Here is a 15,520-nt window from a genome sequence, read left to right on the forward strand (position 1 = left end):
CAATTCTGTGAAGAAAGTCACTGATAGCTTGATAGGGATGGCATTGAATCTATAAATTACCTTGGGCAGTATGGCCATTTTCACGATATTGATTCTTCCTATCCATGAGCATGGAATGTTCTTCCATTTGTTTGTATCCTCTTTTATTTCATTGAGCAGTCGTTTGTAGTTCTCCTTGAAGAGGTCCTTCACATCCCTTGTAAGTTGGATTCCTAGGTATTTTATTCTCTTTGAAGCAATTGTGAATGGGAGTTCACTCATGATTTGTCTGTTATTGGTGTATAAGAATGCTTGTGATTTTTGTACATTGATTTTGTATCCTGAGACTTTGCTGAAGTTGCTTATCAGCTTAAGGAGATTTTGGGCTGTGACGATGGGGTTTTCTAGATATACAATCATGTCATCTGCAAACAGGGACAATTTGACTTCCTCTTTTCTTAATTGAATACCCTTTATTTCTTTCTCCTACCTGATTGCCCTGGCCAGAACTTCCAACACTATGTTGAATAGGAGTGGTGAGAAAGGGCATCCCTGTCTTGTGCCAGTTTTCAAAGGGAATGCTTCCAGTTTTTGTCCATTCAGTATGATATTGGCTGTGGGTTTGTCATAGATAGCTCTTATTATTTTGAGATATGTCCCATCAATACCTAATTTATTGAGAGTTTTTAGCATAAAGGGTTGTTGAATTTTGTCAAAGGCCTTTTCTGCATCTATTGAGATAATCATGTGGTTTTTGTCTTTGGTTCTGTTTATATGCTGGATTATGTTTATTGATTTTCGTATGTTGAACCAGCCTTGCATCCCAGGGATGAAGCCCACTTGATCATGGTGGATAAGCTTTTTGACGTGTTGCTGGATTCGGTTTGCCAGTATTTTATTGAGGATTTTTGCTCCAATGTTCATCAAGGATATTGGTCTAAAATTCTTTTTTTGTTGTGTCTCTCTCTGCCACCCTTTGGTATCAGGATGATGCTGGCCTCATAAAATGAGTTAGGGAGGATTCCCTCTTTTTCTTTTGATTGGAATAGTTTCAGAAGGAACGGTACAAGCTCCTCCTAAAACGTGGCACATATACACCATGGAATACTATGCAGCCATAAAAATGATGAGTTCATGTCCTTTGTAGGGACATGGATGAAGCTGGAAACCATCATTCTCAGCAAACTATCGCAAGGACAAAAAAACCAAACACCGCATGTTCTCACTCATAGGTGGGAATTGAACAATAAGAACACATGGACACAGGACGGGGAACATCACACACCGGGGACTGTTGTGGGGTGGGGGGAAGGGGGAGGGATAGCATTAGGAGATATACTTAATGCTAAATGACGAGTTAATGGGTGCAGCACACCAACATGGCACATGTATACATATGTAACAAACCTGCACGTTGTGCACATGTACCCTAAAACTTAAAGTATAATAATAAAAAAACGCTTACTTTAAAAAAAAAGAAAGGTTCAGACCGCTCTGGGAGGCCCAGCACCACCCAGCACAAGACAGTAGGGTATCCTGCCGCGCGCCGGACTCCACCTGGCGAGCAGGGAGGGGCCAAGCTTTCGCGAGGCGTGGCATCCCGCCCCTAGCTGCATTGTACATCCGGGCTCACTTTTCTGCATCCGGGGTATGAGAACTCACAGCCAGGCTGACCGGATCCGGAAGTGGATTGCGAGCCAGGAGGAGGAAGCCGGCGGTGGCCCCGTCAGCAGCCGGCTGCTGAGAGGCCGGTAGGCGGCGGCGGTCCCGAGGGGCGGCGGCCGCGCTGCTCCCTGAGAACGGGTCCCGCGGCTGGGCAGGCGGGCGGCCTGAGGGCGCGGAGCCATGAAGCTGTACAGCCTCAGCGTGCTCTACAAAGGCGAGGCCAAGGTGGTGCTGCTTAAAGCCGCATACGATGTGTCTTCCTTCAGCTTTTTCCAGAGATCCAGGTGAGCGGCACAGGCTGGTGGGCCGTGGCGGTCGGGCGGAGAGGACTGGGGTGGGGGTCCGAGTCGGAGTGGGCCTGGGGTCGGCGGAGGGATCAGGGGAGGGTCGAGGAGGCCGAGGGTAGGGGCAGGGCGGGGTGGCCGAGTGCCCGGAGTCTGAGAAGGCTGGGGTCCGAGTCAGAGGCGGGGCGGGGTGGGGAGGGCCCGGGGTCTGCTGTCCGGGCTTGGTCTCCTATAATGGAATCTGGCCGTGGACTCTACCATTGAGGAACCAACATTAGCTCTTAAAGAGCTTATACCATTCTAGAATATAGTTCTCTACTGAGTGTTTTTCAAATTTCTGTCGTGTAAAAATTTTAAGGAGACTGTGAAGTAGTGCAGATTTCCAAGCTTCATGCCAAGATGTTCTGAATTAGTAGACTGAGGCCTCAGTATTTATATTTTAGAGCAACACTTCCCACCCAGTGATTCTGACTCTGGGAGCTTGGGTGCCGCATCTTGAGAGCCATATTTTGATTTTCTTGCGGGGCTTTCCAACAATTCTGTATGAGAGATATTAATATACTTTTTTTGTTTGTTTTTAATGGGTGAAGTCACTGAGGTACCAAGAGGTTATATCACAACCAGCTAGAACTGAAAGCCAGGTTTAACGCATTTTAGTTGGACACTAGTGGTACAAAAGGATTCCACACGGAAGATGCAAATGAAGCATGGGATCTGTAGGGCTTACAGGCTTTTACTTGTTTCTGGGGCGCTTTAATTGCTGGAACGTGTTAGAAGTAACACAGACACTTCCAGACCATTCGTGGGAGGGATTGGGGGTGACTCAGGCACGAAAGGAGGACCCTACATGGTCGGTATCTATGGTCATCTTGTCTCAAAATCTGATGGAATCTGCCGTTTGGATTCTGTTTTCCCTGCTTCAGTGCAGCTGGTTCTTGATGAGAGTTCTTTGCCAAGGACTTGCTGGATGTAAAAAAAAAAAAAAAAAAAAAAAAAAAAAATGTTATTTTGTTGAAACTTTCTGCTTCTTTGAGTTCTTTTAAAAAAATATTTTTAATTGTGGTAAAATGGCACACAAAATTTATCTTCACTATCTTTAAGCGTGTAGTGAGTGCATTGATATGAAATAGATTGATAGTGTTGTGCAGCCATCACTGTCAATCGTCTCCAGAACTCCTTTTTATCAAATTCGTGTCTATTAAACACATTCCCTTCTCCCCCAGCCCATGGCAACCGCCATTCTAATTTGTCTCTGTGATTTTGACTTTTCTGGCGACCTTAGATAAATGGAATCATATAGTTTTTGTGTGTCTGGCTTATTTCATGTAGCATAATGTCCTCAAGGCTCATGCATCTTGTTGCATATATCAGAATTTCTTTCCTCTTTAAGGCTGAATAATCCATTGTATTATTCACCACATTTTGCTTATCTGTTCATCTGTCAGTGGACACCTGGGTTGCTTCCACATTTCAGCCATTGTGAATGATACTGCTATGAACATGGATGTACAAATATCTCTTCAAGACCCTGCTCGCATTTTTTTGGTATTTACCCAGAAGCGGAATTGCTGCATTATCTTTTAGCTCCTTCTTGGGGTTCTTGGTCTTTGCAGTCTTTACCATGGCCTACATTCACTGCTCTGTGTTGTTGCTTTTCTCAGATGGAACTTTTGGTGCCAACTTGGCTCTGATTCTTTTTCCTTTTTCCTTCCCATTAGTACTTAAGATTCTCAGAGATTTCACTTGTAGGACTTATACCTCACCTGCTTGGGATACCCACACTAGTTTCCAATGACTAACAGCTGCAACACTAAAGGGACATCTCTACTAATGTGTCTTAAAACAACACACGTCCCAGCTGATTTATTTATTTATTTATTTATTTTATTTTAGATGGAGTCTTGCTCTGTCACCCAGGCTGGAGTGCAGTGGCAGAGTGTCAGCTCACTGCAACCTCCGCCTCCTGGGTTCAAGCGATTCTCCTGCCTCAGCCTCCCCAGTAGCTGGGATTACAGGCATGCACCACCACACCCGGCTAATTTTTGTATTTTTAGTAGAGGTGGGGTTTTACCATGTTAGCCAGGCTGGTCTCGAACTCCTGAGCTCAAGTGATCCGCCTGCCTTGGCCTCCCAAAGTGCTAGGATTACAGGCTTGAGCCACCACGTCCGGCCTGAGCTTGTTTTCTTATAAGACGGCTTTACTTACGTCCTTTGTGCCCTATAATTACCAGATTCCAAACTTGAAAAAGTAGTTTCCCAGCTTTTTTGGCCTTTGTATACATGCTGTCACAATGCAGTTCTTCCTTTGTCTCTTTATAGCCGTGTCTCAAATGCTGTCTCTAGGTTTACTGCAAAGCCTTCCTTGTTTGAGGTCTTCTTTTCTGAGGGGTTATTTTGATCACTTCAGTCCCTCAAGATATTAACAAGTAATACTGTGTGTGCAGGCATTGTTCCAAGTGCTTTACACGTATTACCTCGTTTAACTGTTGCACAAATCTTGATTTTTTTAATGTGGAGGCACAGCACACAGGCCCAGAGTCAGGCCTTCAGTTACCTATGTGGCTCTGCTGGAGCCTGCTGCAGACTCCCATTTGAGCACCCTGCTCTGATGGCCCTGGTTGCCCTTTATATCACATCCTCAGTTGGAGGCTCCTTGTCAGCACCTCTTCCTCTGGCTGTACCATCTCCTGTGACTGTTCTGTTCTGGATAGATCTCTCTGTTGAGCCCATGATGGATCTTCTCCCTTTCACCCTTTGTATGAGCCATTTCCCACTTCTTTGTCTTGGATGAGCAGTTTTCCTTTTATTCCATCCAGAGTGTCTTGCGCTCATTCTGTGGACGAGCCCCAGCAGACCTGAGCCAGCACTCACTATGGGTGTATGTGGCATTGCGAGGGTCTGTCATGTGGACACAGCCATAAATGGTTGTGCATTTCTGCCTGACAGTTTTTGCACACTATTCTTCTAGTGCAGTTCTTATAAATGTCCTGCTTCTTGGAAGTTATTGGGACCTTGAGAGCAGGACCTGCCTCTTGTTTTTCCATTGCATTCCAAATTATGCATTCACCAAAATGTAAAATTGACTGTATCCTGTGGAAAAACCCCCAGAAAATTCACCTGTTTTGGTGAGCTAGGTAGCAAACAGATGGAGCTTTCATGGTGATGATGATTCATAATTATCAGTATTTGTGCTCATTTATAGAGTGTTTGTTACTAGGTATGGGAGGGAAAGGAATGAAACCAAGAAGCAATGTCTACTTAATGTATAAGCCCAGAGGTCACTTTCCACTGTGTTGGGGACAAGGTGATAAGAAGTAGGCAATAAATACATTTTGTGTTTCTTAGCGTTCAGGAATTCATGACCTTCACGAGTCAACTGATTGTGGAGCGCTCATCGAAAGGCACTAGAGCTTCTGTCAAAGAACAAGGTAAGAAGACCCTCCAACTTCTGTGCGTGTGCTGGCCTGGCTGCCATGCCTCACCTCACATAGCACCCAGCTCTCTCCTTTCTACTGGGACCCTACTCCTCCTCTAGCTTGTTCTCTCTTTCCCACCTCTTCCTTTTCCTATTTATGCAGAATTCTGTGCCCACTGTTGAACTCTGAGCTTCCCAGGTAAAATTGCCCTCGAACTTAGACTCATTTAAGATTAGGGTCCGACTCTTTTGGAGCAGTAAGCAGCCTTCATATCATATTCTTCCCTGTCCTCTTCAGAGTTGCAGACCCCTCAAAAAAGGATTTCCAGCTAGCACTGTTGAGGTACTATATGCATTCTGTGCATCGTAGATTTTTTGAGCAGGAATCTGAAAAAACTATTTTTTCTTTCTGATAATTCAGGTTTAGGCATTTATTTAGATGTGTGTGTTATACAGACAGATCAGGAAAGAGTTACATGAGTTTCATCAGGTAGGGACAAAGATCATCTCACACTTACGCTAACCTCAAGTCACGTGACATAGAGTTACTGAATTGATGATATAAATGTCAGTTACGATACAGGCAGGATTGACTATATACACTTTATGTGGGATCTCTGTGCTGTTAACATCATAGAAGTGAAATCACATCACAAATATTTCAGTGTTCTTTTTTTTTTTTTTTTTTTTTTTGAGACGGAGTCTGGCTCTGTCGCCCAGGCTGGAGTGCAGTGGCGCAATCTCAGCTCACTGCAAGCTCCGCCTCCCGGATTCACGCCATTCTCCTGCCTCAGCCTCCCGAGTAGCTGGGACTACAGGCGCCCGCCACCACGCCCGGCTAATTTTTTGTATTTTTAGTAGAGACGGGGTTTCACCATGTTAGCCAGGATGGTCTCGATCTCCTGACCTCGTGATCCGCCCGCCTTGGCCTCCCAAAGTGCTGGGATTACAGGCGTGAGCCACCGCGCCTGGCCCTATTTCAGTGTTCTTGCTCTGTTCTTCAAACTGTGCCTGCCCTTCCCACGTTTATTACTTAAAGACAATTCCCCAACTGACCAGGTTCTCAGTTTCTTTGGAGGGTATGCACTTTGACCCCATGTTTCAATCTTAATTGGGGATGGTATACAAAATCTAGAGAGCATTGGTGACAACCCCCTGTCCTCTTCCTCCTCCTCATTCTTGTTCTCATTTATCTCTGCTCTTTTCTGATTTCAGGGGCTCACCATCATTCCCTCCTCTTTTATTTGTTTTTCTGTTGTTTAGCATTGGAATCTTCTGGGTCAGATCCTTAAGGACAAGAAGGTTCTTATTTGTAAGCTGTAATCCTTACATTTCTCTTTCCTTGGGGATATGGTTAGCTATATCAACTCTGAGTCCTTTCAAAGTGATGGAAATGAACAATCCTGTGGATTGTGAATATTTTGCGGAAGACCTGTACAACTGTACCTTTCAATCATATGAGGATTTTAGCACAGTGCTCTGGAGGCCTTAGCTGACAGTGGCTAATCTTTTTCTAGACTAACCCCCCTACTCCCAGTCACCCACCAGAGTGGAGCAAACCCAGCAGGTTGCTATAATATGGAAGACTGAGGCCCTGGGGGGTAATTTCCTGTCTTTTGGCTGCTCTGAAAAGATTTTTTAAGAGAGCAGAGGCCTCTTGGCTTGTCCAGGGTTCCCTAAGTTTGGGAGCAGTACAGAGCCCCAAGGGCTCCAAATCCCTAAGATATAGCTTGGCCTGACCCGAGCTTAAGGAATACACTTGGAAATGCTCCTGGGGCCATGTTGTCTAGGGTGTGTTTTCTGCACCACTGGCTGTTTCTTTAAGCCCTGGCTTTGCATACTGGGCCTCTGGGTATTTACTGGTCCTAAAGCAGGCGTTGGGCCAAGCTCCTGTGTGTGGCCCATTGGGCTGTGCTGCTAAGCCTCTCCACAGGACTTGCCCAGAGCTATTGAGCTTCCTAGTGGCTTCATTTGGCCTAACATTGGATGCTTTGATTTGGGGGGATTAAAAGAAGTCTGAAGCCCTCATGTCAGCATCCATGTGTCTGATCTCTTGTCTCCTTAGACTATCTGTGCCATGTCTACGTCCGGAATGATAGTCTTGCAGGTGTGGTCATTGCTGACAATGAATACCCATCCCGGGTGGCCTTTACCTTGCTGGAGAAGGTGAGTTTTTGATTTGCCTCTACTGGACTTGGATGATGAATGGGCACATTTATGGACTGGGACAGGGGTTGATGGCAGTCCCTGAGACATAAGGGATGAAATGATGTGTCCAAAGTCAACACATTTTTCAGCCCCCTTCCCTGCAACCCAAGAGACAATTTGGCATCCCTGTATGGGTTTCCTCCCCGGTGCTGTCCCTCATGTGAGCTGGGTCTAGGCCACTGAGTCATAGCATCTGTTCTCTGGGATGGGACCCTCGGAGACAGCTGTGCCTTGTGTTCTCGCCCCCTGTGCTTCTGCTCAAGGAGTCTCCCTCTTGAATGCCTTCACTCTCCCCATTGCCTCCTGCAGTTGCTGCATCCCTCTACCTTGATGTCAGTCAGTTGCACCACAGAGCTTAGCACCTAAGCATTCTTTAAATTTTTTTGTGTACGGTGCTAATTACTAATATTAACTCTTTGAAGTCAGAGGCTTCATCCTATACCCCAGAGTACCAAAATACCTCCAAACACATGGAATCTGGTGGTTTCTTAAATCCAGGGGACCTAATTCTCTTTTTTAAAAAATTGCTTTGGAAAATTAGAGGACCAGTGCCCTTTTTTTCTGGAAATCTGTAGTTTAAAATTCAAATACCTTTATTACTCCCCAAGTGAGGTTCATCTCGGGCTGGGCATACTTTTGATTCTCAGAATATTTAGGCTATGTTTTAATGATAAAAATTTGGAAAGAACTTTAGCCTAGATTTTCTCTGTTGCCATTATATGTCCCCCTCATTCCTCCTTCCTGGGCTGTGAAGGCCAAGGAGCCTCATTCAGGGTGAGGTGCTCAGGGGTGAAGCCCTGTCATTGAGACCACTGGAGAGTGCACAGTGGGAGGCTTGTTGAGTCTCCTTTGTCTTGCAGGTACTAGATGAATTCTCCAAGCAAGTCGACAGGATAGACTGGCCAGTAGGATCCCCTGCTACAATCCATTACCCAGCCCTGGATGGTCACCTCAGTAGATACCAGGTAGGGTTAAAGGAAGCTTCAGCAGACACCATGTGGCCCAGAATCCATGTGAAACTGAAAAAGCCAACTGCCCTGATAGTTCTGGTCTAATTACTTCTGACAGCTTCTGATGCTGGTGTCCTCTCTCAAGCCTTCTGTTTGGAAAACAGAGAATCTACGTTCAGACCGGGGAACCCAAGCTCTAGGCAGGCTTTGGGTTTCTGTTACATGTTAAACAGGCTGTGGGTTTTTTTTTGTTTGTTTGTTTGTTTTGAGTTGGAGTCTCACTCTGTTTCCCAGGCTGGAGTGCAGTGGTGCAATCTCGGCTCACTCAACCTGCACCTCCTGGGTTCAAGCGATTCTCCTGCCTCAGCCTCCCGAGTAGCTGGGATTACAGGCATGTGCCACCATGCCTGGCTAATTTTTGTATTTTTAGTAGAGACGGTTTCACCATGTTGGTCAGGCTGGTCTCGAACTCTTGATCTCTGGTGATCCACCCGCCTCGGCCTCCCAAAGTGCTGGGATTACAGGCGTGAGCCACTGTGCCTGGCCCAGGCTGTGGTTTTTAACCTGTGAAAGTTTGTCCAGCTTCCTCAGTTTTAGGTTTTGTTTGCAGGTAGCCACTCCAGTCCTGACTTTATTATTTTTCACTCTTTCCTAGAACCCACGAGAAGCTGATCCCATGACTAAAGTGCAGGCCGAACTAGATGAGACCAAAATCATTCTGGTAAGCAGGAAGATGGAGAGCAAGCCCAAGAACTGAGGCGGGGGTGCGATTTCCACTGGCCAGGCATGCACAGATCCATCCTCGTTTTAATATAATAGTAACCACGGCACTCTCCAGCAAGTGGGATTGCCCACCCCTTCCCCCACCCCGGGCATCAGACTGTCTTTCCTATACCCTTGTCTTGGTTAATGGCACCCATTGTTTCTAGGGGACCAAGCTGGGAACCAGTGGAACCCTCAAGTCTCCCTTCCTCATGGCTACTGCCTGTCTGACCATTTACTGGGTTCCTAGGGTTTGGCTTCTGAAGACCTGGATTCCCACCCACCCTGGTGCCTTTGTTAGGGTTTCGGGTGCCTCCACACCCCACAGGTGCCTCCCCTTGCAGCGTTTGCATTGAAGGTGAACAGATTGAAGCACAGTGCACTGACCACAGGGCAGCTTCTGGAATATGGGCCCAGGGTTGTCACATAGGCCCCTTTGAAAAGAGCCAGAACCCTGCATTTTGAGCTGAAATCTCCTGATTCGTAACTGCTGCTTCAACTCCTTTTTTTTTTAAATTTTTGCATACAAGTGGAATGTAAGCAGCCATCTGTTTTTCTCAGGTTTTTCTCTTACAGCCTTTGCCTCTAAGTGGTCCCCTTGCTTCCTGCTCACCTCCAGTCTGTCCACCAGAGAGTAGTCATTGATCTGCACAACTTAGAACCCTTCAGCAGCTCTCAGATCCGCCCCAGGATAAAGTGCAAACTAACTCACAGTCTCCTGACTGGGCCCTGTTCTCTCTTATACCCTTTCCTGCCCAGCTCACACACAGGCGCCTGAAGGTTGGGCCTTTCTGATCAGATGTCACAGTTTTGTCACTGCTTGTTTACATGTCTCCCTGACCAGCGTATGAGCACTGGGACATCTTTCCATCCTGCTCATGATACAGTGCCTAGTTTATACCATGCTCAGCAGTTGATAGATACCTGGAGTGAATTGAAACCCACATACAAAGCTTTACCATTTACACAGGCATAGCTTTAGTGTGTACATCAGCGTCTCCTGGGGTTGGAGTTGTTGGCCTGCGATGGAGCCTGGGAACCTGCATTTTATAAAAAGCATCCCAGGGGCTTCAAACACAGGTGTGCTGACTGCACTCCAAATAACGTGGCTTTGGAGTGAACGATAGATGTGAAAGTCTCATGGTATCTGTGTCTTTTGAAACCTTGTGAGCTTTCTTACCACCTAGGTGGCATTTCTCCGTTTTCTCCTCAAGCCATCTCTTCTTTCTGTCGCTCAAGTCCTAGTCTGAGTACCATGACACCTGGGACGCCCGCTGTTTCTCCTCTCCCCATGGTGGGGAGTGGATGAGTCCTATTCACCCAGCCTCATCTAGCTGCAGTTGTAAAATCTAGATGATTGGTGTGCATATCTGAATCAGTTAACTTTCTGTGTTAAAAATTTGAGTCGCTCAGCTGTGTGTAGGGATGAAGGACATTCTTGCTGGCTCCTTGTTCTATGGTGCTTCATGTGTGCGTCTGGCTGCTGCAGCAGTGGCCATCTGAGGAGAGAAGCGAGCTGCTGCTTCCTGAGGGCCCTGGCAGCAGAGCTGCTGGCTCTTGTGAGGTCTCCATCTCTAGACCCCTTCCCGTGGGGTCAGTGTTTTCATTTCCTAAGTCAGAGTTTGTAGTGATGACATTTAGGACATAGCCCATTTAGAAGGCAGGACATGTTCTGTCATGGTGCTGTCTGGTATATATTTGGGGCATGTGTGTAACTTAGAATTTTCTAGGAGCCATATTTTAAAATGATAAAAGGAAAATAGGTAGAATTTAAATTAATTATATATTTTACTTAACCCAGTATATCCAAATACAATTTTTCCAACATGTAATCGGTATAAAACTTATTTTTTTTTTCAGTATAAAACTTACTAATGAAGCATTGTGAGTTTGCATCTGAAATCTGGTGTGTCTGTACTCAGAGCGCTGCTCAGTTTGGACTTGCCTCACATCAAGTGCTCAGTAGCCATTTCCCACCGCCTTTGTTTCCTATGGCTGCTGTCAACAGAAACCCTCAAATATTTGCTTTTAACAAATAGCCCTGTGGGCCTGACTGGTGTCTTTTGGGGCTCTGAGTGTCTGTCCCAGGCCTCTCTCCAGCCTCTGGTGGCTGCTGGCCGTCCTTGGCGTTCCTTGGATTAGAGGTGCATCACTCCAGGCTCTGCCTCTGCCGTCACGTGACCTTCTGTGTGTGTTTCCGTTTCTTACCAGGACATCAGTCATGGAATTAGATGCCACCCTAATCCAGTATTACCTCTTCCTAACTAGTTACATCTGCCAAGACCCTATTTCTAAATATGGTCACATTCAGAGATTCTGGGGATGTTAATTTCTGGGATGCGGTTGGGGTTGGGGGGTGCGGTGTGGGTCACTCTCCAACCCAGTACAATCATATAGTGCCCAGCTACTCTTTTTTCCAAAGCTTCATGCACACGCACATGTGCGTGCGCGCACACACACACACAAATGTATATATAAATGTGTGTGTGTGTATATATATATGAGTTTTCCTGGAGTGCTGGTTATCTAAGCCTGTGCTGGGGACAGCTTTTTGGGAAGTCTGCTACATCCCAGTTAGATCTTCTAGATTTCACGGGAATGTCACCAGGTTCTGTTCCATCCACTGTAACTATTCTTGGACCGAGTCTCGACACCTAGAGGTGAAGTTTGTGTGTGTTGGAGAGGAACCCAGGTAAGGCACTTTCCCCCATGACTGAAATATGAGGGGCTCGTGTCAGGGCACGTACTGAACAGAGCTGGATTCTCTTTTCTTTTTTGTCCAGCACAACACCATGGAGTCTCTGTTAGAGCGAGGTGAGAAGCTAGATGACTTGGTGTCCAAATCCGAGGTGCTGGGAACGCAGTCTAAAGCCTTCTATAAAACTGTGAGTACCCAGCACCTGCTGCCTCCTGGGTGTTCTCTCTAGAGAGCAGTCGCAGCTTGCTGCTTCTGGCACTCTCCACTATGAACGGGTCTTTCTTAGACTATTGAATCATGGTGGATGATTCCTTGTGCGGCAAGAGCCTAAGGTGAGCGCCTCAGGCCCAGGTGGTTGGAGGCAGTTCACTTGGGCGCCGTTGGAGTCGATGCGGGGCGAGGCCTTGTTCCACTCCTGCCTCTGCTCTGCCCTCTGCTGCTCTGGCTGATTTCTGAACTCCTACCCCCAGTCCAGGAAGGCTGGTTCAAGTTCTGATCACCAGAGATTTACTGTTGAATCTTATTCCTCTTTCTGCTGAGTAGACATAAGTCTTTAAGATGCAAGCAATTCAGCCTTCCTGAAGAGGTTCTTAAGCTTTTAATTTCCCTTTGACAGAAAATATTTAATTGACAAGGATGGGTGCTGCTGACTGCCGCTTTCTCTCAGGTCAGTGCTCATGTCTTCCTATGTGGAGATGGCACTGTTGGCCCATGGTTGGACAGTCATAGGGACAAATTTACTTGGTCTGTCTACACACATTTGCTTTCATGTGCACATTGGAGGGAGATGGCTAGGTGGGATTAGGAAGATAGTCTGTGACCAGAAAGCAAGAGAGAAGGTGGCAACAGTGGTCCCCACAAACCATATCCCAAGTGGGAACCACATCTGTTGTCCTCAGGACCATCTTCTAGGAAGAAACACCACCGTGGTGGTCAGATAGCATTGTTTGAAGACAAGAGTGGGGCAAAGTTAAGATATTCTGCCAATCCCATTTGTATTATTGGTCCTTTGTTTGTACCTGGCCTAACTGTAGGAATTTTACTCACTTTTTGATAGCATTAATGGGGTGTGAGAAAAGAAAGGAAAAAGGATCCCAGACTAGTTTTGGAAGCCGGGGCCCGCCTTGTGCTTGGTGATGGGAATTGCTTGTGGACAGCTTCCCTCAAGGCCTCCACCCCCACCCTGTTCTAGTGCTAGTTTCTCTGCCTGGCTGTGTCCTGTGGCGCTCCCTCTGCCACGCCTGCCAGGATTGGGGCTTCCCTGACTTCGTCAGTCCTCCTTCTCAGCTCCTCTTTGTTTTTTTCCAAGGCCCGGAAACAAAACTCATGCTGTGCCATCATGTGATGCAGCCTGCCAGAGGCCCAATGCTGGAATGGCACCATCATTCACATCAGAACTGCAGCCCCTGGAAAAGAAGAGACAGCCATAGACGAGCCAGAGTGGGGGCAGACTGGCCATTTTTATTTTGAAGTTCCTGGGAGAAATGGATGGTGGAAGGGTGGCGAATGTTCAAATTCATATGTGTGGTAGTGATTCTTGGAAAGAATTTGAGGTCCCCAAAGGTGTATTTTTGGGCAAATGAAACCATAAACTCCGACTGGCTTCTGTAGATGCCAAAGGGCTCTTTTTCAGCTAACCCTGGGAAGGCTCTGTGGGAGGGAGGTCGGAGCCAGCTGTTTCTCGATCTTTGGTATATCTTTGGATTTTATTTGTACATTAATGATATTAACACTCCAGTGGGGGGTGGGGAGTCCCTGATGCTAGGGCTGGGGTGGGTGGAGTTTGAAGACTCTTGGGAAAGCCTCTCCTGGGGCCACTGTTGGGGGTGGGAGTGAGCCCACCACAGAGGCCACAGGCAGGTCCCCACTTCAGGCCCAAGGCCTGGGGCGGGGGGAACAGTCACTGGGTCTCAGATTCTGAGACTGTTGTTTAGCTTACCTTTCTGCTAGGATTGGCTTCCCGCAGAGGGCAGGGCCCATCCTAAGCAGCTTCCAAGTCCCACAAAGGTGGCTTGTGGGAGGATTTGGAAGGAGCTGCATTGTGGGCGGGGAGTGTGTGGGTTGAGTTCGTACCAGCAAGTAGACTAGGAACTGAGCCCAGGAAAGGGGGATGTTTTCCTGGTGTTTGGATGGTCAGCTGGGAGTGTCCATCATCAGGGGAAGATCAAACACAGGTGCACTCAGCTGCCCAGGGCCTCTGGGACACTTGCCTTGACTTGCAACTTGCCTTGAACATCACGATCAAAGCAGCAGGTGCTGTGGTCTCTCAAAACTGATTTTTATTTGCCTCTCTGGCTGCAAGACTGCCTTGAACCGCCTGAGGCCTATGCATCTGAACAAGTGGGTCTCTCCCTTGAGCACCAGGAGTGGGTGCCAGCCGGCCCCGAGGATTCCCAGCACCCCACCTATGGTCTTGCCAGCATAGGCTTGCTAGTTCCTTCTTGGTCAGAGGTAGCTGCAGAGGGGGGAGGCCAAGGGTTTGGTCTAAGCTGTGCCCTGCCACCTGGCAGGAGGCCCACTCACTGCCCAAGTCATGGCAACAGGCTGGAGCAGCCCAGGAGATGGCCCTAAAATGTTCTGGATCCCTTGGGTCCTAGTGTTATGTTCCAGTCTGCCCACCTGTGCTCAGGATGCATCCCTGGGATCCAGCACCCATGGAAGCTTCTGCTGGGATGGTGTCATCTATGGGTTTTGAACCAGTGTGGTATGGTCCTTGGGAGCCCTGCTCTGAGCTTGCCACACTGCTGAGAGCACCCACTGTCCTGACCAGAGTCTCAGTGGTCCTGACCCCCAATGTGGGCAGGGGCTGGGCAGGAGGGTGGGGTCTGCTGTGGGTTCAGAGGACCCCACCTCCTGGCTGGTTTACCTGCTGCTGCCCATTTTCTCTGGGTACTGCTGGCCAGAGGACTTTAGCCTACCCCTGAAGAGCCTGTCCATGTCATTTTCCTACTGCCATAGACACCCTAAGCCCAGGGCCCCTTGAGGCCCAGACTCAGCCTGCCCACTGGTGCCGGAGACGGAGTGGAGTGGGCCTGGATCCGAGGGATGCTACCTCTCCCTTTCCCACTTGAGGACCCTGGGGAGAGATGGGGGCGGGGAAAATGGAGGTATGAATTTGGGGTAAGAGGAAGTGAGATCTCCGCTTGCAGGTCAGCCCCTGCCTTGCAGGGCGGGCTGGCTTGACTCAGGCCCTGTGAGATAGAGGGCCCAGCCCGGCCCCGCCCACAGATCCCCTGCTCCTGTTGTGTTCTGTTGTAAATCATTTGGCAAGACTGTATTTTAGTAACTGCTGCCTAACTTCCCTGTGTTCTATTTGAGAGGCGCCTGTCTGGATAAAGTTGTCTTGAAATTTCACAGTGGTCCTGTGCTTTCTTTGTGCTTCAGGGGAACCCTTTCTTCACCAAGCCCTTCCCCCGGGGGAGAGAGTGGCCTCATGCCGTGTGCCTGCGGGCCTGCCGCATGCAAGGGTCCAAGTTATCCTGACCAGCTCCTGTCCAGGAGAGGTAGCTGCAGGCCTGACTTCACCTCCTTTCTATAGACCTTGCTAGCAGGAAGTGTA

At 47.8% G+C, this 15,520-nt stretch overlaps 2 protein-coding genes across 3 annotated transcripts in view; one reads left to right on the forward strand and one right to left on the reverse strand.

Moving 5' to 3' along the window:
* The window catches only part of GCK (glucokinase), a 54,687-nt gene extending 53,056 nt beyond the window's left edge, over window positions 1-1,631 (reverse strand). Inside the window, exon 1 of the mRNA XM_004045372.4 lies at window positions 1,445-1,631. The gene's annotated coding sequence lies outside the window, so the exon portion shown is untranslated. The remainder of the gene's footprint in view (window positions 1-1,444) is intronic.
* Window positions 1,565-15,315, forward strand: YKT6 (YKT6 v-SNARE homolog). Of its 2 annotated transcripts, XM_063708523.1 has the most exons (8): window positions 1,658-1,928; window positions 5,274-5,356; window positions 7,409-7,509; window positions 8,412-8,516; window positions 9,157-9,222; window positions 12,047-12,148; window positions 12,578-12,628; window positions 13,271-15,315. In XM_063708523.1, exons 1-7 carry the CDS (start codon window positions 1,825-1,827, stop codon window positions 12,590-12,592), a joined length of 576 nt encoding a protein of 191 aa, XP_063564593.1. In that variant the 5' UTR covers window positions 1,658-1,824; the 3' UTR covers window positions 12,593-12,628; window positions 13,271-15,315. The 2 variants fall into 2 exon arrangements, with proteins under 2 accessions (XP_004045424.1, XP_063564593.1); XM_004045376.4 differs by lacking the exon at window positions 12,578-12,628 and having other exon boundaries at window positions 1,565-1,928.
* Window positions 15,316-15,520: the final 205 nt, after the last annotated feature.

This window comes from Gorilla gorilla, chromosome 6 (assembly GCF_029281585.2).
Source record: "Gorilla gorilla gorilla isolate KB3781 chromosome 6, NHGRI_mGorGor1-v2.1_pri, whole genome shotgun sequence".
Taxonomy (NCBI): domain Eukaryota; kingdom Metazoa; phylum Chordata; class Mammalia; order Primates; family Hominidae; genus Gorilla; species Gorilla gorilla.